We start from the raw sequence: 23,435 nt of genomic DNA on the forward strand, positions 1-23,435 counted from the left end.
AGCGACATGCCTGCCACACTCTCAGGTGTCCCACCAGACCCTCACACAGGGCGAGCCTAGGCCGTGCCACTCCACAGGGCCACACAGAAGCTCAACAGTCCATAGTAAAGGGGGACCTAGGACATGCTGGGCACCCAGATGATACGTCTGGCACTATGGGGGAGGCCCAGGGAGCATAGGCCTTTGTTCTGCTGGCCTGGGCAGCCTCAGGACCACAGTCACAGGAGGGAGGAGCACAGCCACAGCTGTGGTCAGCACAAGAGGGGTGGAGGCCCAGCTGGAGGCCCGTGGGCAAGCTCACGGGCGTCAGGAGGCTGCTCAACCAGTGGCCCAGCTGAGGCAGGGTGGCTTCCCCACAGGCAGAGTGGGCCTGGCACGCGGGGGGCCACAGCCCCTCTCCTGCTGCCCCTGCTCGGGGCCTCCCTGCAGCTGCCTGCTCCCACAAAGCCAAGTCAGGCCCTGGGACATGAAAGTCAGGACTGAGGCCCACAGGTGTCCCCACGAGATGAAGCCACTAAACAGATGCCAGGCGTGCCGGCTCTTTCTGGGACTTTTATTTCTTTAAAATAATTCATACAAATGGTTACAGTCACAAACATGATTTTAACCAAAATATTGCTAGCCTACCACATCAGCAGGACGGCACGGGCGCAGGCGGGACTTGGCGACCGCCGCGCCCAGGACAGTCAGCACAGGGAGCTCCAGGCGCCCCCTCCTCTGAGCTGCTTGAGATGCCGTCTCCATTTGGAACAAGGGGGTTCATGCCAAAATCAGGAAAACAGCCTCTGTTGTTTTTCTAAATTATTCTAAAAATAAGACAAGCAGGTAGAAAAAACAGTGCACTGTGCGGCATGAAGGAAGCGGGAAGGACCCAAGTCCTGAGAAGGGGCCGCGGCGGGCGTCCAGCAGAGGGAGCTCAGACCACGGCTGCAGGTCCCGCGGCTGGCTTTTGTTGACAGCTAAGCAAACGAATCCCCCGTCATGTCCTAAAGACTGCACACAGACAAGAACATCCATGAGAGAATTGACTACTAACTTCTTTTGCTCAACGAGGAACGCAAAGGACACAGGACAGTGAGCCAGCCCACAGGACGGGACAACTACAGTCAACACAGAGGCTGCGCTGCCTCGCGCCCTGCACACGCCTGGGCCAGTCTCTGGGGCGCGGGGCGCGGGCACCTCTCTGCACACTCCGGGCTGGGGTACACGGTGCCCTCCCCAGGCGCCGAGGCTGGAGAGCTCCCCGCGGGCTACAACTGATCACTCGTGTGGTCTCTATCCGCCTCAGGCTTGACAGTTTGGCCAGGAGAAGGGGCATGGGGTGGGTGGGCCACAGGGGGCAGGCCGTGGGACAGGGACATGGCGCTGGGTACGATGCCTTCCACTGCAGCCGGGATGCCAGTGGGGGCCACGCCCACCACGCCTGGGGGGTACCTGCTGGGAGAGGAGGGTGGGCAAGTGAGGTCGCTGTGGGAGGGGCCCCCACAGCAGCACTGACACCGCGGGTCCAGGGCGGGGCAGACCCCGTCGAGCGCCCTCAGTGCCGGAACACGTCCTGCCTGGCCTCTCCAGGTCCTCTCCTGTCCCCAGGACCACTCCGCTCCACTGGTGGCCTCTGCAGGGTGCTGTCCAGCAGGCCCTAGAAGCTCCCCCCATGTGGCTCCTTCCAAGAGGCCCAGTTCTCACAGGATTTCCAAGCAAGTGGACAGCACCACACTCTGTGACCACAGGGCCTGGCTAGGGCCATGTCCTCAGCCTGAGGTCCCTGCGGGGCCCAGAGTCCAGGCTGAAGCCCTGCCTGCTCACCTATAGGCAGCCCCGTTGAGCTCAGGGTGCACCACGGCAGGGTCCATGCTGGCCCAGTGCGTGGCAGCCGTCAGGTGGTCCTTGTTGACGCAGTTTTTCAGGCTATCAGGGATCCGGCCTGGGGATACAGCAGGAGGACAACAGTGCCCAGGTTAAAAATGCTGTCCCCTGCAGGAGACCAGCACCACCTGGGCACAAGGGTGTGGGTGCCTCCAGGCCCCTGGCTGCAGCAGCCCTGGGACCCTTCCTCCCTCAGCCCTGAGCTTGTTCTGCTGGGCACCATGGGGTCCTGGGCTCAGCCCTGTCTATGCCCACAGGAATGCCTGGTAGGGGAACAGAGCACGACACCCTCGCAGAGCAGGCTGCAGCAGACTGTCAGAGCACACTCCCCACCTGTGATGGCTCGCCGGATCTCCCGGGCTGCCTCCTCCCGCATCTCGATGGACGCCTGCTCGCTGTACCACGCAGCATGGGGGGTGCAGATGAGGTTGGGCGCATCCTTCAAGGGCCCCTGGCTGAAACTAAGGATGGCGCATCACAGGTCAGTGGGCTGAGCACTAGAGGGCAGGCCCCCACCCCAGAGCTCCTGACACCCCCCAGTCCTCGGACACCGCATCCCCTCTGGGAAGCAGATGTGTCCCCGAGGCCCTGCCCACGTGGCACAGCCCAGGCCCAGGAAGGTCAGCTCAGAGAGGTGAGGCTGGACACGAAGCCAAGTACAGTTCCCCTGACCCCTGGCTACCACAGGCCACAGCCTATGGAGACCACTGACGGCCTGAGGGCCTTGTGCTCTCCAGGCCTGGGGGGACCAAGAAAGGGACTGCTCTGCTCCTGCCCCTCACCACCGGGCTAAGCCAGCAACTCCCTGCTCCCAGCCAGAGGCCCCTGGAGACCAGGAGACAGGTGCAACACGGGCACACAGACCTGAAGGGCTCCGACTCGTGCACGTCCAGTGCCGCGCCACGGATGCGTCCTTCTTTCAGGGCCTGGGCCAGCGCCTTCTCATCCACCAGCCCGCCGCGAGCTGTATTCACCAGAAAGGCCCCTTGTCTCATCTGGGAAGACAGGACAGCAGGCAGGCAGTGAGCACGGAGCGCCTGTGCCCCAGGGCACATCTAGGAGCAAACCCACCTCCCACCTGCCAGGGAGGGCTTGGGCAGAGGGCAGTGTGTCAGGGACTCGGAGCAGAGAGCAAGTGGCCACTGCCCAGAGCCCACTGCCCCAGCTCTAGGCCTCTGGCCACAGTGCATGCACCAACATGGCTTCCTCCTCTTCCAGGCTGTCCTGGCCTTCTCCAGCAGAGCCTCAACCCACAAGTGGGGGCTCCAACCCTGCAATGAGCCCCCAAAGTCCCAGGATGAGGGAGCATACAGGCAGCTCCTCTGCAGGGGGCTCTGCCGTGGCAAGTTTCACCACCCCCTCCTTCCTAGTAAGGGTTTCTCATGACCCTGTTTCACCCCAGCGACCCAGTCTGGCCGTGGTGGACCATGGTGGCCCAGTGCCACTGGAGTCAGAATGGCTTCTCCTTGGCCCATTCCTGCCCCCTGGCCATACAACCTGGCTCTGAGCAGTGTCATGTGGCCCAGCCTGGCCACTAAGCATCCAGTGGCAGGGGCTAGCATCCTCTGCGTGGCTGTAACAGTCTGGGACGGACAGCAGGTGGGGACCCCAGGGGTGAAGGGCCTGGAGCCCTGCACTCCCCTGCCAGGAGTGGACCCCCAGCTGGCACCCTGCTTGGGAAGGCGTCTGCAGGTGCCTCGCCCACCTGCTTAACGGTGAAGTCGTTGATGAGGTGGTGGTTGTGCTCATTGAGGCCGCAGTGCAGCGTCACACAGTCGCTGTGGAAGAGCAGGTCCTGCAGGGTGCTCACTCGCTGCAGCCCCAGGGCCCGTTCCATGCCATCTGACAGGTACGGGTCGTAGAAGAGCACGCTGAAGCCAAAGGCCTTGGCCCGTAGCGCCACTGCCTGCCCCACACGACCTGGCAGGGTGGAGACGGCATCAGATGTGCCCCAGGGCTGACCCACCAGGCCAGCAGGCAGAGAGGCCCCACACTCCTGCCTGCTCAGCCCCTCCCCAGTCCACCACCAGGTCCATTCATCAAAGGCTGCTGGAATCTCAATTCCAGCCACCCATGAACAGCACAGGAGGAGATACCCCAGGGGATCCTCGTTCCTGAGAATCCAGGGTCAGAGAGAGGTCCCTGCCTTCCTCCCTGGCCCCACGGCATCCACGGCTGCTTCCACCCGGCTGAGGCAGGCACAGCCCTGGCATGGGAGGCTCAAGCTGTGGGCTGCGATGTGGGGCCAGCTGCACACACCCACTGCACACTGGACTCAGCGGAAGATGAGTATGACAGCTTGCCAAGCTGGGGCCCATAGCATGGTGGTCTCCCTTGACCACATCGGGGCAGTGACTGTCCAGAGCTCTAGGAGGGATGTGGGTACAGCTGCAGAGGGTGGCAGGGCAGGTGATGGGGCAAGCCACCCTGAGAAAGTGAGCATCAGACTTAAGGTGATGGGCGGGAGCCAGACAGTAGCCCCGAGCAAGGGCGCCCAATCACCCTGTGGGAGGTGGGTCAGGCCAGGCGGGGTCTCAAAGGAGGACTATGAGAGGGGCTGCTAGGCAAGGATGGGCACAGGCGCAGACCACAGGCAGGCAGGGTGCTGAAGACAGATGACCAGCCTGTTCGGTTCTGGGTCACAGGAGGCTGCCAGGGGCTACTGCTGAGGATGCAGGGGACTGGATACGCACAGCACTCCCAGCACGGAGAGGCACGGCTGTGCAGAAGGCAGACAAATCCCGTCACCTGATGGGCTGCCGTGGAGCGCTCTGAAGTCCTGGATTGTCGGATTGTCGAAAGTAACCGAAGCCCAGGACCAGCACCAGCTGAGTGCTGGCCCTCACCTGGGCTCCCGAAGAGCCTAAATGCTATTTACTCCCGTCACTGCTGTTCACGTGAGGCCTGCACTCCACAAGAGACCTCCATGTCACCCGTGGAGGAGGAAAGGTAGCTCCCAGCAGAAAGGAAGACCCTCAGAAGCACCCCCAGACGGCGGGGGTGGAACCGGCTGACCAGAACCTCACTGTGAACGTGCCACACAGAAGTTCCAGACCTGAAAACCACTGCTGAAGTGGACCTCACTGGGCAGGTCTGACAGCGGGAAGGGCCAGGGAACCTGCCCACTGCACGGGACAGAAAGAAAGGCTCAGAGACCTTTCAAAGAACAAAAGGCAAGTCCTGAGAGGAAAAGGACTCAAGACACACAGCAGCCACACCCCATCCAGAGAGCGGGGCAGCCAGGTGCAGCAGGCCAGCCACAGGCTGCTCCATTAGACCCATGCTAAGAAACACACAGACACCGAAAGCAGAGAGGAGAGGGGCAGCCCTGGCCTGTAGAGCTCCCGAGGAGTCCACACACCAGACCTCAGTGAGCTGTGTGGTCAGTGTACACATATCACCTGAATTTCCCAATGCTGACCATCATGGGGACACGAGACATGCCCTTTAAAACAGCACCAAACACCCAACGCAGGCTGGGGTGTGGCTCAGCAGAGTGTCTGCCCTGCACACCAAGCCCTGAGTTCCAACCCAAGGCTGAAAACATAAACACCAACACTAAGTCCAACTGCGTGGAAGCCATCACGACCGCACAAACGCGGCAGGTCCACAACACTGCCACACGGTTCGCTCCATGGTGCACAGGGAGGCAGCAGGCCAGGGACGGAGCTTCAGAGAGGGCAACCGCAGGGGGGTCTCAGATTTGTCTGCACCAGCACAGCAAAGACCTGCAGTCGAGCCCCGTCCCAAGGAGGGGCTGCAGCAACACAGGAGCCCCGTGCCCAACGGCAGGACCTGTGCCCAAGGGATCTAGGGCCCTGACCAGCAGACAGTGACAGTGACTTCCAGCTAAAGACGGCCTACCCCAGGCACACCCTCCACCTCTTCTCCCTCCTCACTCGGGAACCCATCCCTCTGTTGGTCCACATTGGGTGTGGGCTGTGCACGTGCCCCCAGGGCCACATGGCTGGCACAATGGAGCCACCAGATGGTCCTGATGGAGCAGAACAGACTGCACCCTAGGGCAGGCAGGAGTAGCAGCCATGAAGGAAACCCGGGAAAGGCAGTGTGCCTGGGATGCAGGAGGGGCACCTGGACACAGCCAGCTCCCCCACAGCCCCCGTGGCCTGCTCTGATGCTGGACACCCTGAGAGTACAAGGCTGCCTGGCCAGCCCGCCCCAGGGGCCAGAGCAGCCACCCAGACCCACGTGCCAATACCCCGAAGCCCAGCTATGCAGCCCCTCACCTGACGCACACCTGTCTTCCCACCCTTCAGCAAACCTCAGCGCCAGGCAGGAAGCGCCATCCCATCCCTCTGTTGGGCCACAAGAAGGGCACACTCAGGGATCTAGGGCACTGACCAGCAGACAGTAACAGTGACTTCCAGCTAAAGACGGCCTACCCCAGGCACACCCTCCACCTCTTCTCCCTCCTCACTCGGGAACCCAAGCACATCCCACCCCTCAGTGCTGGAAGAGGCAGGCTGAGGTCAGCAGGTGCTGGGTACAGCTGAAGACAAGAAGGGTCAGGCACTCGGTCACAAGGTGAGTGCCCAGAAATGAGTTCCTGCACTGTCCACACGGGACCAGAGAGATGGGCACCAATGAGACAGAGACAGCTACAGGGTCAGGAGAGGGGCCCAGCTGCTACAGAGCCACAGTGAGGGAGCACATGGAGCACAGGAGGGAGTCAGGACGCCACCCCGGCAGGGGTGCTGGGAAGGGCCCAGGGCTGCCTGGTCCTCATCTGATAGCTGTGTCCACTCAGCCACTCCAGGGGTCCACACTGGGTGTGGGCTGTGCACATGCCCCCAGGGCCACATGCACAGCATGTGTGTCCCGTGCCTATATGCCATCTGAGTGTGGGGTCCAGTGTGCCCAAGTGCACCCCATGTGTGTGAAGCTCAAGGCCTGATGCCCTTGCCCCTGAGCTGTTCTTCCTCAGTCCTGGCCCTGGGCCAGGGACCAGAGCTGCAGCCACAATGTGAGCCTGCGCCTCATCTTCTCCTGAGCATGAGATGGGCAAGGGGCAGCAGACGCACCTGGGCTGTGCGTGCTGAGCCTCGATGGCCAACGCACCTAGTCCAATGATGCCCAAGGTCTCCCCGCGGATCCTAGCGGCTCCTGAGGCCACTTCGCGGATCTGCTCAACACTCTGGACCCGCGTGCCTTCCCGCAGTGCCTGGTGCAGCCAAGTGGTCCGACGGTACAGGTTCAAGATGTGGCACATGGTGGAGTCCGCGGTCTCCTCCACAGATGCTGCAGGCACGTTGCAGACAGCAATGCCTGTGGGGACACGACACACACACATCACCCCAGATGCAGGCAGAGCCCGGCCTCCGGGACAGACACGCAGACCATGGTGCTGGGGCACGTCCTTAATGCCATGCTTCACCAGCAGAATGCCAGGGGACACATCCCATGGCCACCCTGGAAGGCCTCAGACAACGTGTGCCACGCTGACCTGCTGGCAGTGCAGACTGACCAACCCCAAGCACGTGGGGTCTGACTCTGTCCACCCTGCGGTACCCTGCACACTGCATCTGCAGCCTTGTACCGCACACAGTAGTGACCAGTCGGCAAGGGCAAAGAGGCTGCTTTGACCCTTCCTGATGGTCCGGGGACCTGGGATGTGCTGGTAGCAGAGAAGACAAGATGGTCAGCACTGGACTCCTCCCCAGCCAGGCCACGGGAGGGCAGGGTCTCTCCCCACCAGCCAGCACTCATGGGCATCACTGCCGACTGCTTCCCTGGGCTCTCCAGGACAAACAGGCCCTGGCCCCAGGCCTTAGTGATCCCCTCAGGCCCTATGCACCCCTGTGCCCCTCGCCTGCTCCCCACAGCCAAGACCAATGCCGAAAGGCAGAGCCAGTCAGACAGGGCTTGCACTGCCCACCAAACAGTGCCCCAGATGTCTTGAGGTGCAGGGTCCGAGCACTGAGAAAGCACCTGAGCCTGTTCTACAGGACAGAGGTTCCTTCCACCCTGCCTCCTGGCCCTCAGCCACCAACCTCCCTGCACACTGCCCCCCGGCCAGGCACTCCTACTTCCTGTTGAACACTCTCGCCTCCAGCTTGTTCCAAGACCTGCCCCAAGTGTTGAGGGGGGTCTGACAAAGGGAGGACTCAGGACAGAAACCATACTGCCCTCCAGAAATGACACACTGAACCATCAAACATGGGAGGCTGGGGGGAGCTAGCCACATAGCCTGTGAGACTCAACACAAAACTGCCACCTGAGGGTGGATGGGTCCCAGGAACCCATCAGGCCTGGAGAAACCAAAGTGGCCAGGTCTCACAGTGTCCCCAACAACAAGGTGGAGCCCCAGCCTGGAATCCCAGGGACAGGGGAGATGGCACACAGTGGGGGCCCTGGCCCAGGGACGCTGCCTGCTTGTCCTAGGAGGGCAGGCCAGCCGAGGCATCGCCATGCAGCAGGAGCGGGTGGGCCAACAGAACCGAGCTTACTTTCCAACACCACCCTGCCCTGCCAACAGCAGGATCCACACGTTTCTGCCTCTGCAGTCCCTGAAGCAGAGGACGAGCCAGGCAACACAAGCCAACCAACACCACTGTGGAGCTGGACCCTCAGCCACCACTCTGCCACCACCCGAGAGCGGGTAAAGGACTCAATGGAACGCAGCAGCTACTGGCCCAGCCTGGCTGGGCACTGCTGTGTTGTCGGCCTGTGTATCTGCCCCATGCTCCTGGGGGAGCAGTCCTCTCCGGTGCCTACCTACTGGAGCACACCTTTGCAGGTGAGCCAGGGCCGCACCCTACCTAGGTCCCCAGCCGACTTGATGTCAATGTTGTCAAAACCACTGCCGATCCGCACGATTATTCGTAGAGCTTTGAACTTCTCCAGGTCTTCTCTGGTCAGCGTGATGGTGTGGTACATCAGGGCGCCCACCGCCTCGTTCAGCACCTGCCGGGTAGGAGGAAAAAAGTGCTAAGTGGCCACAGCAGCTGGCACCGTCCTGCTCCTGGATTGGTGATGCATAGAGCAGCGCCAAAGGGCAGCTCCAAGCCAAGAAGCCCGATGCAAGGCACCATCCCCAGCAGTGCCTCCAACTAGGCGGGCGCCAAGTGCACCTTGAATGTGGCCCTGCCCCGAGACACACCCACACGTGGCCATGCCCCTACACCCTGCCCACAGGACCAGGTTCCAACTCCCTGGGGCCTGACAAGGTGGGTGGGCTGACAGGGTGCAAACCCCTGGACCCATTTATGTAGTATGGACAGGATTAGGGGAACAGTGGTCAGGGTCAAAAAGGCCCCTGTGCCTGCGCAGTGTGGGTGCAGGAGGGGGAGGACCACCTCTGCAGGGCAGCAGCAGGTGAGGCTGAGGCCAGGCTACCCATGCCAGAAGACAGGCGGATCCCGGACAGAGCAGGAGTGGCACCAGGGGAGACCCCAGGAGTCCAGCCTGGCCGGGCAGGATGCCTATGGGTCCCTTGGCCATGGGCAGGCCTGACGTGTGCTGGCATAAGCACACAGTGGACAGCTTTTTTATCCTGTCCATCTATCATGGTAGAAGAGTCTTGAAGAACAGCATCTGACTATACCACAGAAGGCACAGCAGATTCACCAGGTACCCAGACAGCCCTGCTGTGGCCCTCAGCACTGAGTTCTGTGGCAAAACCATTGTCTGTTTTCCTGTCACAGACACAAGCCACTGTGTCTCTGAAAAGCTTTGCTGAGCACTGCTGCAGCCCACCATGGAGGGGCCAGTGGACGCTCCATCAGTGCTGGAGCCATTGAGTTCTGCAGTGCCAGCTGGCGTCTGCCACCACTGTGACACGCATGTCAGAGCGTCATCTGCCCATCTATGAGTCTAAATTTTTTTCATGTTGCCCTTTTTTTTTCCACTGAGTATGTTTTTAGTAACAGAACAGGAGCCTAGATACCGGCATGTTTGTTTTGAGTCATGTTCTTAGAAACAGAAACCAGTGCGTCTGCAGAGCCCAGGTTCTGAGCACTGCCCACTGCACCAACAGCAGAGCCGGCTGACTCCCTGAGTGGACTCACCACCACACACACCAGGCAGGCTGGTGCTCACTTCCTGGTGGACTCACCACCACACACACCAGTGTGGGCACAGGAGGGGGAGGACTGAGGCTTATGCTCGGTTCAGGACAAAAGCCTCCTGGGGAACGGGTTTGCTGTGGTTGAGTGGTCCGGAGGTTGCAGCTTCAGTGCCCCAGGTCCCTTTAGTGGTTGCCAAGTGGCCGCTCTGCTCCTGGGTATTGCATTAGCCCTCTGGGGAGAAAGTCGGCTGGTGTGGGTGTACTAGGTCTGTCCCTTTAGGTTAAGCCTCCCAGAAGCCACACTCTGCCAGCATCCACTCACTTGTCCCCCTTGACCAGCTGTGATCAGGCTGGTGACTAACCCCCATATGCTCGGTGTCCACATGGCTAGGATGGGGATAACACAAGACCCAGGCTTGCAGAAGGCCATGGGAGGCCTGGTGTGTGCTGAATTTCCAAGGATCAGCTGTCACCTGGGTGGAAACTGACCCCTGGACACTTCTGTGACAGCAGGTTCTAAGGGGGCTCACTGGACACCACTTCAAACCAAGGCCAGGGTGGCGGCTGAGAGCACGCAGGGCCACGGCCCCACACGGCACAGTCCCGCTGCCCTCAGCCCCTCACCTGTGCTCCAGAGGCTCCTCTGCGTGTGCAGGCCGAGGGCCACAGTCGCCACAGCAGCAGGGGCGGCCTGCTCCATGCACGACGCTGCCCAGGGGGCAGCGAACGCGCCCACTCAGTGGCAGGACCACAGCACTGCCCCTGCTGACTGATGGTGGGGACTGTGCAGGAGCCTCGGGCTCAACAGCCATCTCCACAAGGCCGGCTGGGCCCTGCCACTGAGGCCCACTATCCATCCCCTGCATCAGGCAGTCTACCCCCTTTCCCGCTCCCTGGAGCACTACCAGGACTGCCCCGGCCCTGCACGTGGCCCATGTGAGGTGCTGCGCTGGGTCCCTCCTTGCCTGCCCACAGTGGCCTGGACTCAGCTCACCAGCACTTTGCTCACACACCAGACAGCACTGTCCCTGAATCTTGTGGTCTGGATGCACTGTGGGAAGACTCCCAAGATTAGATGGTGACAGGTCCTGCACTGCGGTCTCTGTCCCCTGGCCTGGTCCCAGATGTAACTGCAGCTGGGTCCCCAGGTCCAGGGTAATGCAGCCTATAGCTGGATCTCCACCCACCACCCTGCAAGGCTTCCGGTGGCTTCTGCTGCATATCGCATTATTGTATTTCTTGTGTGTCCCCAGAACCTCGACCTGGCCAGGCCCTCTGGATGCCCAGTGCCCCTGGGTGCAGCAGACTCCTGGTTCCCTGGCCTCCCTGCTGCTCCCTGCTGTGTGGCTGCTCAGCATTTAGGTTAGATGTTCTGACCCTGGCTGGAAATTCTCTGCCCTCAGAAGCTGAACAGCACCCACTGGGGTGTCTTGTGGGCCCCCAGTGCTCCTCCCAGGCTTGTGGCAGGACAGCACATCTCCCCTGAGCCCTGGAAGCGTTTCTTCTCTAGTTCTGGCTTTGATGACATGTTCCCTCCTCTGAGACATTCAGAGGATGACTCCAACTAGCTGTGAATGCAGTGCTGTTCCAAAGCAGTGACAAGATGGGGCAAGTGGCCTATGGGCTCTGTGGCATCTCCACAGTCATCTGGGCCCCAAGCTCCTGTCTATTGCTCTGCCACTCCCAGTACATGCATTCTCTCTTGTGGTCCAAAGTGCCACCCAGGCTCTACCCATCACACCTGGTTTCTAGTCAGCAGAAAGAAAGGAGGGAGATCTACACACGGAACTCCCACTGACCTCTCCCTGTGAATCGTCACTTGACCACACAGCAGCAAGCATACTGGGAGAACGAAGCCCTCCTTCAGGACCGAATGGGACCAGCACCAGCAACGTGTTGGAGCTCCTGGTGCCCCTTTCCTTCCCAAACTCCACCTCTTTCTTGAGACCTCCTCAACGGTGTCAAGCTTGCTGTCACAAACTTTTTCATGCATATTTAAACTCCCAGTTCTTTCCAGCTCTTGGAGGATTCTGCCCTCTGGTACCCTGCTCTTGTTTTTCAATTAGGTGCCACTTTTACCTCTGAGAATGCTAATTCACAGTTCCTGACACTCTCTCCCATTCCTGGAGTGACAGTCTGTCCCTAGGTAGAGTCTGTTGGTTCCTCTAGCATGCTCGGCCTATAGCAGGGCTCTTACTGCTCCTCCAGGGGCTGACACAGAGGGTAGCAAGTCTGCTGCCTGTTGAGCCCCCTGCCCTCGGCCCCACTAGGGTTCTGTCCACTTGTCTATCTGTTTGACTGTTAAGTTGTTGAGAAAGTCCTGGTATATTATGGTTTGGGGGAAAACATCTGCTCTGTCCTAGACCTCACCTCCAGTACTGCTGGAGACCCTGAGACCCTGTCCACTCCTGTCTTCACTTCAGGCACAAGCTCCCGTCCCCACACTTCCCTGCACCACACGGCACACGAGTGTCAACCCCGCACTCCTGGCTCCCACCCTGACTCCTCCCCGAGGGCAGAGCTGCTGTGTGGCACCGAGTTGGCCTTCCCCAGTACACTGCTGCCGAGACCTGACTCGTTGCAGGACCAGCCCTTTTTTCCCCTCCTGTGCCTAGTGAGATCCTGTTGCTTGATGCACTCGTCTGGGGTCACTTGCCCCTAATAGGCATCTGGGCTCCTCAAGGCATCAAACTTCCTGCACCTTCACCAGTCCCGGTGGACGTAGTTGTAAGTGCATGTTTAGAGGGCAGGGGTCTCCAGAGCAGTGGCCCCAGCGTCTACCCTGCAGAACCGCAGCACATTTTTAAGGTGTCGTTTACATCTCTCATTTTTGGAAGTTCTCTGCTGTTCTGGCCTCACCCTCTGCTTGGGGCCTCTTCCTGAGGTCTGCTGGAGCACGCAGTGCCGTGCTTGCACTCCTCCCCGCCCTGCACATGGGGCCCGGTGGAGACTTCTGCCCCTGGTGTGCAAGGCAGTTAAATGGGCCCTGCAGAAACGCGCTCTCCAGCTGCGGCCTCTATTTCCTCCTCCGTGTCGCTATCACCTCTTCTTCGAAGCCTGCTTTTTCTCTCCAGCTGTGGTGGGAGCAGGCGACCACAGCCAGCCAGGCTCCTGGAGGCCAGCACCTCTGCTCCTGCTGTACCATGCTCATCTTGCCTCAGTCCATTGGACAGTGATCCCTGATGGCCTGCAGAAATCCCTGGGGCCTGCTGCATGTCTCCCTCTGGGGAGTGCACAGTAGTGCAGTCAGCAGCAGACCCTGCAAGGGTGTGCTCAGCCGGGCTGTGGGCGCCAGGCCCCTCAGCAGAGCTCAGCTGCTCCTTCCAGAGAAGCAAAGTTCACCCACACCTGAAGACCATGGTCTTGGCTGCCAGCTCACAGAGCTTCTGAGAGGTGAAGAGCTTTACACAGCCTCTGTAGCTGTCTTCTGTGGAAAGGCCGTTCTGGGTCACTTAGCAGAGACCAGATTAACATAATTCACATCACAGAGGGACCCTGTGGATCTCCGTGAACGGCCATGAGTTGCCAGCTGCTGACCACTTGACCACGTGCACCAGGAGAACTTGTGGGCAACGCCAAGGCCCAGGGAGACAGTGGTGCCCACTGGAAGCAGCTGCTGATGGCCTCTGGCACCAGGTGCTGCTTCCAGCAATTCCAGCCGACACTAGTTCTGCTTTCTGGGAGAGAACTGGTCATGGTAAAAGTCAATCAAAAAGCCACAGAGTGAACTCCGTCTCCACCTTCTGATGGGGCCAGACACAACAGCAGGGACCACTCACATCCAGGTGGCACTTAGACCAATACCAGTCAGGGGTGACACATACTGGCCCAGGCCATGGGGAGGTCAGCCCACACTCTATGCGCCCCAGCCCCGCCCTCAGCCCCTCAACCCCACGTGAAAGTAGGTTAACCCCAGGCAGGGATGCCAGCACTACCTTCTCATGGATCTCCTGCGTGGACTGTGCGTCACAGAAGGCCACCGTAGCCACGTCCTTCAGGATGGGCATCTCCACCGTGCAGTCCCGGCCGTCAAGCAGTGCCACCAGGGGCCGAGGGTGCATGGGCCCGTTCATGATCGGGGGTCGGACGCCTGAAAAACAGGACAGGCCACTCAGAGTCCTGCGGCAATGCAGCCCAGCTGATGCCTGTGGCCCCACCCAGGGCTGGCGAAAGCCAAGCCCAAGGAGGCCTACTGCACACTGCGTGCAGACGGGCTCCACAAAGAAAGGGGAGACAGCCCAACCTGCTGGCTCACTGACGCTGGCACACAGTCCAGCGGCAGCCCCATCACCCTCCCAGGTGCAGAGCTACGGAGGCCCTTGGGGAACTCTGGGCCGCTGGGAGTGGGGGGTCTTGGGCCTGTGCTCTCCACTGTGGGGTCACCTTCTCAGCCCTGGAACGTGTAGACCACATGCAGTGGGCTTTAGGGAAATGCCCATCATTTTTTTTCTGCCTAGAGCCACGTCTGGCTGCCCAGAACTTCCAGGGGGGTCACCAGGGGACTTGAGCATGTGTTCCCTGCCTGCCTGCCTCATTCATTTCCCTTTGCATGTTTGTAGTACACTGACAGAAGAGGGTCAAAATATGCTCAGGCAAGGCACAGTGGTACACACCTATGATCCCGGGAGGCTGAGGCAGGAGAATCGTGAGTTCAAAGCCAGCATCAACAACTTAGCAAGGCCCTAAAAATCTCAGCAAGACCCTGTCTCTAAATAAAATATTTAAAAAGGGCTGAGGTTGTGGCTCAGTGGTTAAGCATCCCTGGGTTCAATCCTCGGTACCAAAAACAAAACAAAAAAAACATTCAGACCCCTTACCCTCCCAGAACAGGACAATTAGGGCTGGGGGGGGGGTAAGCTTAGAATACCTGCCTAGCATGGCTAAAGCCCTGGGTTCAGTAACCAGTACCAAAAAGAAGGAAATGAACTTCTATAAGCTAACTTCTTCTAAATGTGATACAACTAAACCTCATTCAGGGCCAAGATGGGTAAACGGGCTTCTAAGGTGCAATCAGCATTCAGCCCAAGTGTTACCCTGGAGCAGAAAGCATGGGGAGGGCCACAGCCAGCCCCATCCAGCCCCACCAAGACCTGCCCAAGAGGAGCAGCCCCCAGAAGCACTGGACCAGCATGAGGGGCAAGGAAAAGGCCAAGAAGCAGGGGCTGGGCAGGTCTCCTGAGTGTGGCCAGAGGGTGCGACAGCTACAGCTGGCAGAACAGCTGCTCTGAGGGTGCACTGCACCTTGGCTCCAGCCCCACCCCAGCTGCCTGCAGGGTGAGGCTGCCCTGAGCCACTAGTGGCCTCGAAGGAAGAAGCACCTCAGAATCCACAGCACATAAAGGTGATGCCTCAAAGGACAACCAGAGCTGGGCACTGCAGACCACCTTGCCCATGTGCAGCAGGCCTGGAGCTGGCATCTGCTGGAGAGAGGCACAGGGCTCTCCCCAGAGCCAAACAGCTAGGGTCCTGGCTACAAAGGGCAGAGAGCTGATCTGCACAAGGTGGGGCACTGCTGCACATATGCTGCACTCCTGGGGTTCAGGGGCTCCAGCCCCTCCCTAGTAGAAGATGGCGCCCACATCACCATCTTCTAAACACCAGAGGTGCTGAGACCTGTCCAGGCCATGGCCCTTGAAGTAGGGTCTGCAGGTCAAACTCCTTCACCCTCTGGCTCCCTCTGGATCAGAGCATCCCACAGAGCCAATACACCCCGCCGACGCTGTAAGCAAACATGCCAACGAGGCCACTCTTCTCCTCACCCTGGATTTGGAAAGTGTCACTTATATTAGCAGGTAATGCTACTGCTTCCTGTAAGTGAGCTGACGAGCCCCATTCTTCAGCTCTAACCTCTGTAAGAAATGGGAGTGAAAGTCCACATGCACACGAGTTCTCTAAGGCCATGGAGCACCTGCTCAGAGCAGTGGACCCTGCCCTGCAGATGGTGGACACTTGCTCCAGGGAGCCTCATTAGCAGAGGGGCCTGGGATACCTCCCTCACCCTATAAACAGCTGTCCAAAGGGAAGCCTCCCGGATGCCAGCATGGGTGACCCAGTTGAGGAGCCAAGCCCTACCCAGCCCAGTGTGCTTGTGGCACCTCCATAGAGCTTCCCCAACCACAGCCCAGTCTCAGGGAGGGGGCCAGGGTTGAGAGAACAGCCCACCAGTGCTGGGAAGATCCTGTGGGAGCAGCGTGGCCCAGACGCGCATTGACTCCATGAGTTCCCGCCCAAGAACCCAAAGTAGGATCAAGCCCTGCTGCCCCACACTGGGCTGGCAGGCTGGGGTTTCGGGTCCTAATCAAGGCTCCATGAGGCCCCGAGGACCCACTGTCCTCCACTGTAGCAAGATCTGGCCTAACACCCACCTCAGAGCCTCTCTAGAGTACCTGTCCACAGAAACAAAGCCCAGCACAGGCTGCATGCAGGCCTGCTGGACGTGCAGGAAACAGCCCTCTGGGGGCCATCTGCCCTCACCCCAACAGCGAGTGGTAGAGGCTGGTACCTCAGCCAGGCAGGCCCCACAACACACTGCCAGGGCACTGCCTTCACACCACAGCGTGGGCACAAGCTCCTCTGCACCTTCAGAGAAGGCCACTCTCAGACTCTAGGAGCCCCTACCAACCTGACATTGCTTAATTTAGGCAGGATTTCCGCGACCATGAATTCGACTGTCCAAAGCTTTTTGTCTTCAGAATCCCCAGGCAGAACTGCGTCCTGTCACGGAGCCTCATCCCACGTCTTATTGTCTCCAACCAAAGCTCTCGGGCCGCTGCTCCACGGCACCACTGAGGCCTGCGTCGGGCTCAAAGTCTTACTAAAAATCAAACACAAGAGACACATTAAAACGCCATTGAGGGTCCAGCTGACACTCAGACTCCAGGACACCGTGAGGGTGAAGCTTCATGCTGCATCCTCGACCCTGCCCAGATGCAGCCAACGCCTGGGCCGCTGGCTCGACCTACCTGAAACAAAGGGCCTCCTGCAGGCCGCAGGCCCCACGGTACCCTGTGCAGACCCATGAGGCACTCACTCTGAATGCAGGTCCCAGGCCCAAGGCCAGCCCCCAAAGTCACCTACGCAGACCTAAGAACAGCTCTGAGCTGTGGCCACACCACAAGCCTCTGGCTCTGCCCGGATGCTAGCACTATCCAAACATTGGAAGGCTAAGGCATGGGGTGTATGGTTGGAACTGGGTGCAGGACAAGGAAACTGCAGAAAGAAGCCTACTCGTCGCTTCTACCTACGTGGCAATTCCTGGGCCTCTGTGAGGCTTGCCACAGGAGAAGGTTGCCAGGTGCTAGCTCTCCAGTGTCCTGCCCAACTCTCCTGCCAGTCCCACTGCCCCTGCCCAAAGCAGCTCAGCAATCAGCCGACACTTGTTCGGCTCCTCGATGCCCTTGGCTCTTCCTGCCGGGCTGCAGCCAGGGCCTGGGGGCACTAAGGTGTGGGCCGGCTGGCCCAAGGCCTGTCCTAGAAGGCTAAGCACAAATGGCTCAGACCCCAGGAGCCTGCCACTGAGTCACCCAAGCACCTGATCCCTGTTCTTGGCATGAGGTTATCACATAGGGGCTGACACTGAAGTCTGACTAGACATCAGACTGACAGATGGAACCCAGCCTCACCACCCCCTCAACAGCACAGGTCGGACAAGACCACCTGTCAGGCAGCACCTCTGACAGCTCAACAAGAAGGGGCCATGCATGGCCAGAAGTCCAGGACCCAAGCCCAGCCCATCCTCCCCTCATTCTCTGTGAGGCTCCAAGCATACATACTGACCCACCATCACTGGCTCCAGTTGCCACCAACTTCTAGGACATGTGCAGGGCTCACTGCCCACCATGCAAGACCACCAAACAGGGTGGCGATGTGGCCCCAGAACTGCAGCCCCTGCCACAGGGCTACCAAGGCTCTTCCCCAGCAGAGGGCACTGGAGTAGCACTGTGGGAGAAGGGATGGGATGGGCCAGGCCAGTCAGCGACCCTTCAGCAGCACAGAGCCTCCCCGCTAGGAAAGCACTGCAGGGCCAGGCTCCCACCCCATCCACTTGCTCACGGCAGCTGACACTGCCAGCCCTGTCCCTGAACATAAATGCTGTCAACACCGTTGATACCAATCAATACTTAATCTAATTAGTGCTGACCAACACTGGCCAATACTCAGTGTTTGCCCATGTCTGTCAATACTTTTAACAGGGTTGCTCTAAAAGGGAAATGCCACCAGATATACAAGGTGTTCCCGTAATGGCCCTGCAGCCCCAACAACGAGTTGCCACCTCCCAAGCTCCCCAAGGTCACCAGGTCACCAGGCTGGGTGGTCTTCTCATGCACAGGTCCTTGGTGCCCTGTCTTCAGGAGAGACCACTGGTCTCCATCACTAAGCAAGACACCCAGGGAGTGGTTTTATGCCTTAAGACAAGGACATGAGCATGAAAAGGGAGGTGACCCCAATCAGTGCCCACAGCCAGGTGGGCCCCCAGCCCAGAGCTCCATATGAGCCAGGGCATGCCCTCCCCAGCTCACCCAGCTCACCCAGAGGGAGATGGCCAAGGCCCAAGCCCATCTACAGACACTGCTTAGAGAAGAACCTGGGAAAACCTGGGGACAGGACACCACAAGGACAACCCAGGCCTCACAGAAGCCCTGCGGGCCATACCAGCAACCCCCACCCAGTGCTTACACCCTGGGGCTCTTCCTGGGCAATCTGGGAGACCTGCCAGGGTAGCCACTTGGTCCCCTCCCCAGCCAGGAAGCAAGTGTCAGCACCAGCAGACATGGCACAAAGCATCCTTGTGGCATCCGAGGGCAGCAGCACCTGGCAGGCAGGCACCAGGTGTGCACAGGGGCTCCGTCTGTCACGGCAGGGGCTGAGTATGCAAAGGGGCCTTCCCTGAAGGGTACAAGGATGCCCCAAGTGTACTAGGCGACCGAATGGGCAGATGGCCGAGTGTGCCCTCAGGGTCCCTCTGTCTCTGGCCCCTCACTGCTCCCAGCAAGGTCCTAACCCACACAGCCAAGTGGGGAAAGGGAAGGGGCACAAGTGTGGCCACAGAGTGCCTAAGCTCTGCTGTGCTGCACACACAGACTGAGAGGCAGGACCATGGGGCTAAAGGGCCGAGCCAGGGTGTGTCCACCAAGGCTGCCCCCACACACCTCAGCAGGGCACCCAGCTTTGCACTCCACAGAGGGTGGTCAGAGCCATGCACCTGGGGAGACCCAAATGCAGCAGGAACCCGAGCCAGCACCTCCATATAGGCCACTGCTCTAAACGCATGTGTCACACGGCAGCAGGATGGCAACGTGGGGGGACAGCTCTCCGGGGTGGGTGGGTACATGGAAACTCTCAGTACCATCTGTGTAATTTCTTCTGTAAATTCAGAACTGTTCTAAAATTAAAATTTTATTTTAAAGCGGGTAAGGGAAGGGACAGCAGCCCCCAGGTTTTTGGAGGCAACAGGTCCAGGGGACTGCTGGATGACATGGGTCCCCATTGTGCACCAATGCCCTTGGGGACCCCCAAGAGACCCCAGGGCCACATGCCCTGCCTGAGTCACCTCCATCCACAAGGCAGACAATGCCCCCAGTACAGGTCTTGGGGGAACCTGATGGGCACACACTGATCCTCACAGCCCTCATAAGGACCTGGATTCAATTTCCCAAAACTCATCCCAAACAGTCCAGGCTGTCCCCAACTGGCTGGTCCCCCCACCAGGGCCATCTGGGCTTCACTGAGACATCCACTTGGGTTACCCAGGACCGAAGGCCCAGAGCCTGGCCTTTTGCATATGGTGGAAGCTGGTGGGCGGGTGCTAAGCACAACAAGCCTACTACCTGGGGGGCTGAGCCCTGTGGGGCACGGGGCACCTGAGGGATGAGGGCATCATGGAGAGCAGGCAGAGGGTATGGGGCCACACAACCCTCCAGAGGACAGGTGCTGCTGAAGGCATGGGAGATGGTGACCACAGGAGCCCAGGAGCTCCACAGCACCCCACCCCCGCACTTGTAACCACACCAGGAAAGGCACAGGATGAACACAGTGAGAAAAGGTGTGGACCAGACACCACGACTCATTGCCAGGGATGCTGAGGGATCTCACGCATCCTCCTGTGTCTGTGCGCGTGTGTGTGGTACACAGACATCCCAGGCGTGACCCAAGAATACCACCTGCTCCCGGGCAGCGAGTGGGAGCCCCACACTCATGGCATCAGCAGCCCAACATGATGTGAAGAGCCCCAGCCTTCTAAACGTCACATGTGGGCTGGGGATGTGGTTCAAGCGGTAACGCGCTCGTCTGGCATGTGCAGGGCACTGGGTTCAATCCCAGCACCACATAAAAAAAATAAAGATATTGTGTCCACTGAAAACTGAAAAATAAATATTAAAAAAAAATTCTCTCTCTCTTCTCTCTAAAAAGAAAAAAAAAAATCACATGTGCTGCAGGGAAACCAGCCCACACAGAACACAAAGGTCACAGGACCTATCAAGATGCACAAGGGAGACCAGCAGCCCACCAAAGACAGTGGCAGAGAGGGCACCATGGGCCGTAACAGGAGCCTTCCACACACACACACACACACACACACACACACACACACGCACCTCCCTGTGAGCAGCAGAACACCCCAGCCTCTCCAAATCAGCCCAAACCTGCTGGGGAATCAGGGGGCAGGGCTGAATTCCAATCCCTCCAAGTCTTCAAGCTCCTACACTGTCCTCGAGAGCTAGCCATGTCACCATCACCACTCCAGCAGCATGGGTCCAGGACTGACTAGGGGGTCATGTGGAATGGGTCCAGAGGAATGAACCCACAGAACTCAGTCTTGGTTAGACGTTCAGCTTGAAGACTGGCCACCCAAGAGATTTCTGGTTTTGTAAGGAAGAAATGATCAGTCTCTAGATACTACGCTGCATTCCTGAAAGCGACCATGCATGATGTGGACAGCACCCCATGGGTTGCCTGACACCAATGGACAAGAGGGTGACTATAGGGATGCTGGAGACTGCAGGGACCCAGGCCAGACACATCTACACCTCACAGAGCTCACATCTATAACTGCCAGGACCAGCCCAGTGACTGTAAGATACCAAGGGGATGCTGGCAGGCCATACACACAGGTGACAGGGCTGAAACCAAAACCAGCTGGCCATAAACTGCTATTCTCCTCCTGTCCTGGCCACGTAGGGCTGGGAGCCAGACCTCCCTACAAAGCAGAGGACTGGGCCTTGGCCCCCTGCCTGGCACTGCCCAAGCCAAGTCCTGTCTCCCACCCCTAGCTGGGGGATGGATACAATAAGCATCTGTAAAAGGTATCACCAGGAGGCGATGACCTTGGTACATACAATCACCAGCTGGAGCACTCTGTGCCAAGGAGCCATGGAGATACCAGGTCACAGTGGGAATGGGCTTGACCTCCACAGGGGTTCCAGCAGCACTCAGTGCTGCCCAACAGGTGCCTCCCAGAACTGCAAGGCATTGGCTCCACATCTCAGACCTTCAGGTGTGCCACACACAAAGCTCAAAGGGCAGGTGACAAACAGCAGAATTGCTATCTGGGGTGAAGGGGGCAGGAGGCCAGGGGTCCCATCTCAGAAAGCTGAGAGCCTGGTGCCCACGTATGATGAGGTGGTCTCCTGCCATCTGCACTCCTCCAGCAGACTGGCTGACCTTGTGCCAAGTGACAATCTGACAGATTGTCCAAAAAGTGGCAGCACCAACCCCAGAAAAAATAGAAGGGGTCCCAGCCCTGACACTCACCAGGCCCTCAGTCCATGAACTCTAGCCAAACCTCCCAGGCCCCAATGCTGACCTCAAGCTAAAGAGAAAGTCCCTGCTTCAGGGGCCAGGCATGACCGTCCCATCTCACAGCAATCAGGAACTGAAGAGCTGCCTCCTATGGCTAAATAGGGCAAGATCACAGGTTGGGCCTTGAGCCGTTCCCAGAGGAAGCTGGGCAGCTAGGCAGAGGATGGGGGCACCCAGGGAACCAGATGAAGCCCAGTGCACATCCCCCACCACAAAGCCTTACAGAGCACCCCAGAGGTATAGCACATGCTCAAAAATGATTAAACCACAGAAAAGAAAGATGGCTGCAGCGCTGACAAGTCAAGACAAGCTTTGTCCCTTAGAGACAAACCCAGCTGAGACCCACTGCAAGCCTGCAGATGACAGCCAGGACAGGACCCTGAGGTCCCAGCAGGAATCCACAGGCCCTGGTCCATGTCACCCTGGAGAACACAATATCCACAGCAAGGCCATCTCTAACAAACTTCCAGGTCAGAGAAAGGGTGGCCCCCAAATCCAGCTGCCATGCTAAATAACAACCGCAAGCAGTTACAGAGCCCAGCGCTACCCCGTGTTGCAGATGGCGTCGCAGACAACTAACTGGGAGGCCACACACACTGGTTAAGGGCGGGCCTGGGCCAGTGCTCTTGCTGGCTGTAGCCACTCCTCTAAGGAGCATGCTGCCGCACCACGACCCCACTCAGGAGCAGATGGTGGTGAGCAGTGTGCCTGGCCCTGACCATCACCCCACCGCGGATGGGCATCCTTTGCCTTCTTGTTTCTGACGAACACGTGCTCTTTGAGCACAAACGAGGAAGAGACGAGGGACTGGGAAAGTAAACATCCAGCGTGTGGGCCCTGCAGGGGAAGGCTGGCCCCCAGTACGACCGATCTCGGGCTCACCTTCCTGACCATGGAGGGCACCCGTTTCCTTCCTAGAAGGCCTCTCTGCGCTACCCAGTGGCGGGGAGCCTCCTCGGCACCGGGCCCGGCCCGGCGGCGCGCACCCACCAGGGGCAGCCCAGCCTCCGACCGGCCCGGATCTGTGGACGCCGCCCTGCCGCTCCCGCGAGCACTGCGGAGGGGCCCGTGGACAAGAGCTGGGGGCGCCGCGGCATGGGGAGGCTGCACGCCCAGCGGCGGGCCTCGGGATCCCGCGACTTCTGCAGACCAACTCCGGCGAGGCCGCAGGCCCTGCCGCCCCGCAGGTCGCCGCGGACCTCGCGGCGCCCCCACGACAGGCCCACCTCCGGACTTGCGCCCCCGCTTCCGGAAAAAGGCCGGAGGGACTGCGCGGGGCCGGGACCGCGGGGGTGGCGGCGGCCTGTGCGGCCCGCGGGCCCCTTTGTCACCCGCGCCGGCCGCGGCGGGCGGGGAAGGCATGCGCACGCGCACTCACACGCAGCAGCCACGCATGCGCACGCCGCTAAGCCCGCCCCGCGGGCGCGCACGCGCACTCGCACACAAAGCCGGCGTCCGCGCGCGCCCGGCCCGCCCCGCCCCCGCCCGCGGCCGGAAATGCGCGCGCGCGGCCTTACCGAGAGGCAGGCCCTTGTTGAGCAAGTGCGAGCTGCCCATTGAAAGGCGCGGACGGCCGCGGGCCCCGACGAGTCCGGCGCGCTCAGCCGCAGCGAGCCCCGCGCCTGGGGCGGCCTCGGCGCCGTCCGCTGTTGCGCCCGCCCGCCTGCGCTCGGCCGCCGCCGTGCCGAGCCGCCGCCGCGCCGCGAGCCGCGCTCCGACCGACCGAGCGGGCGGGGACACGCGG

General features: G+C 59.9%; 1 protein-coding gene across 5 annotated transcripts; it reads right to left on the reverse strand.

Moving 5' to 3' along the window:
• Positions 1-534: 534 nt before the first annotated feature.
• Positions 535-23,424, reverse strand: CTBP1 (C-terminal binding protein 1). 5 transcript variants are annotated; one of them, XM_081303121.1, is made up of 10 exons: positions 23,209-23,350; positions 16,515-16,706; positions 13,828-13,982; positions 8,646-8,790; positions 6,946-7,152; positions 3,572-3,786; positions 2,731-2,861; positions 2,200-2,327; positions 1,807-1,924; positions 535-1,437 (listed from the first exon to the last, which is right to left on the reverse strand). In XM_081303121.1, the coding sequence occupies exons 2-10, from the start codon at positions 16,519-16,521 to the stop codon at positions 1,251-1,253; spliced, it is 1,293 nt and encodes a 430-aa protein (XP_081159247.1). In that variant the 5' UTR covers positions 16,522-16,706; positions 23,209-23,350; the 3' UTR covers positions 535-1,250. The 5 variants fall into 5 exon arrangements, with proteins under 5 accessions (XP_081159247.1, XP_081159248.1, XP_081159246.1 ...); XM_081303122.1 differs by lacking the exon at positions 23,209-23,350 and adding an exon at positions 22,574-22,713; XM_081303120.1 differs by lacking the exon at positions 16,515-16,706 and having other exon boundaries at positions 535-1,434; positions 23,209-23,424.
• Positions 23,425-23,435: the final 11 nt, after the last annotated feature.

Source organism: Spermophilus citellus (genome assembly GCF_964194105.1).
Source record: "Spermophilus citellus genome assembly, chromosome: 8".
Classification (NCBI taxonomy): Eukaryota; Metazoa; Chordata; class Mammalia; order Rodentia; family Sciuridae; genus Spermophilus; species Spermophilus citellus.

Bases quoted from the DNA above. Each gene is read 5' to 3' on its own strand.
- CTBP1 (XM_081303119.1), bottom strand. From the start codon at position 23,248: ATGGGCAGCTCGCACTTGCTCAACAAGGGCCTGCCTCTCG. The intron at 13,983-23,208 runs GTAAGGCCGCGC...CCTGTTTTTCAG, and splicing joins CAACAAGGGCCTGCCTCTCG to GCGTCCGACCCCCGATCATG. The intron at 7,153-8,645 runs GTAGGGTGCGGC...GTGTCCCCACAG, and splicing joins CAAGTCGGCTGGGGACCTAG to GCATTGCTGTCTGCAACGTG.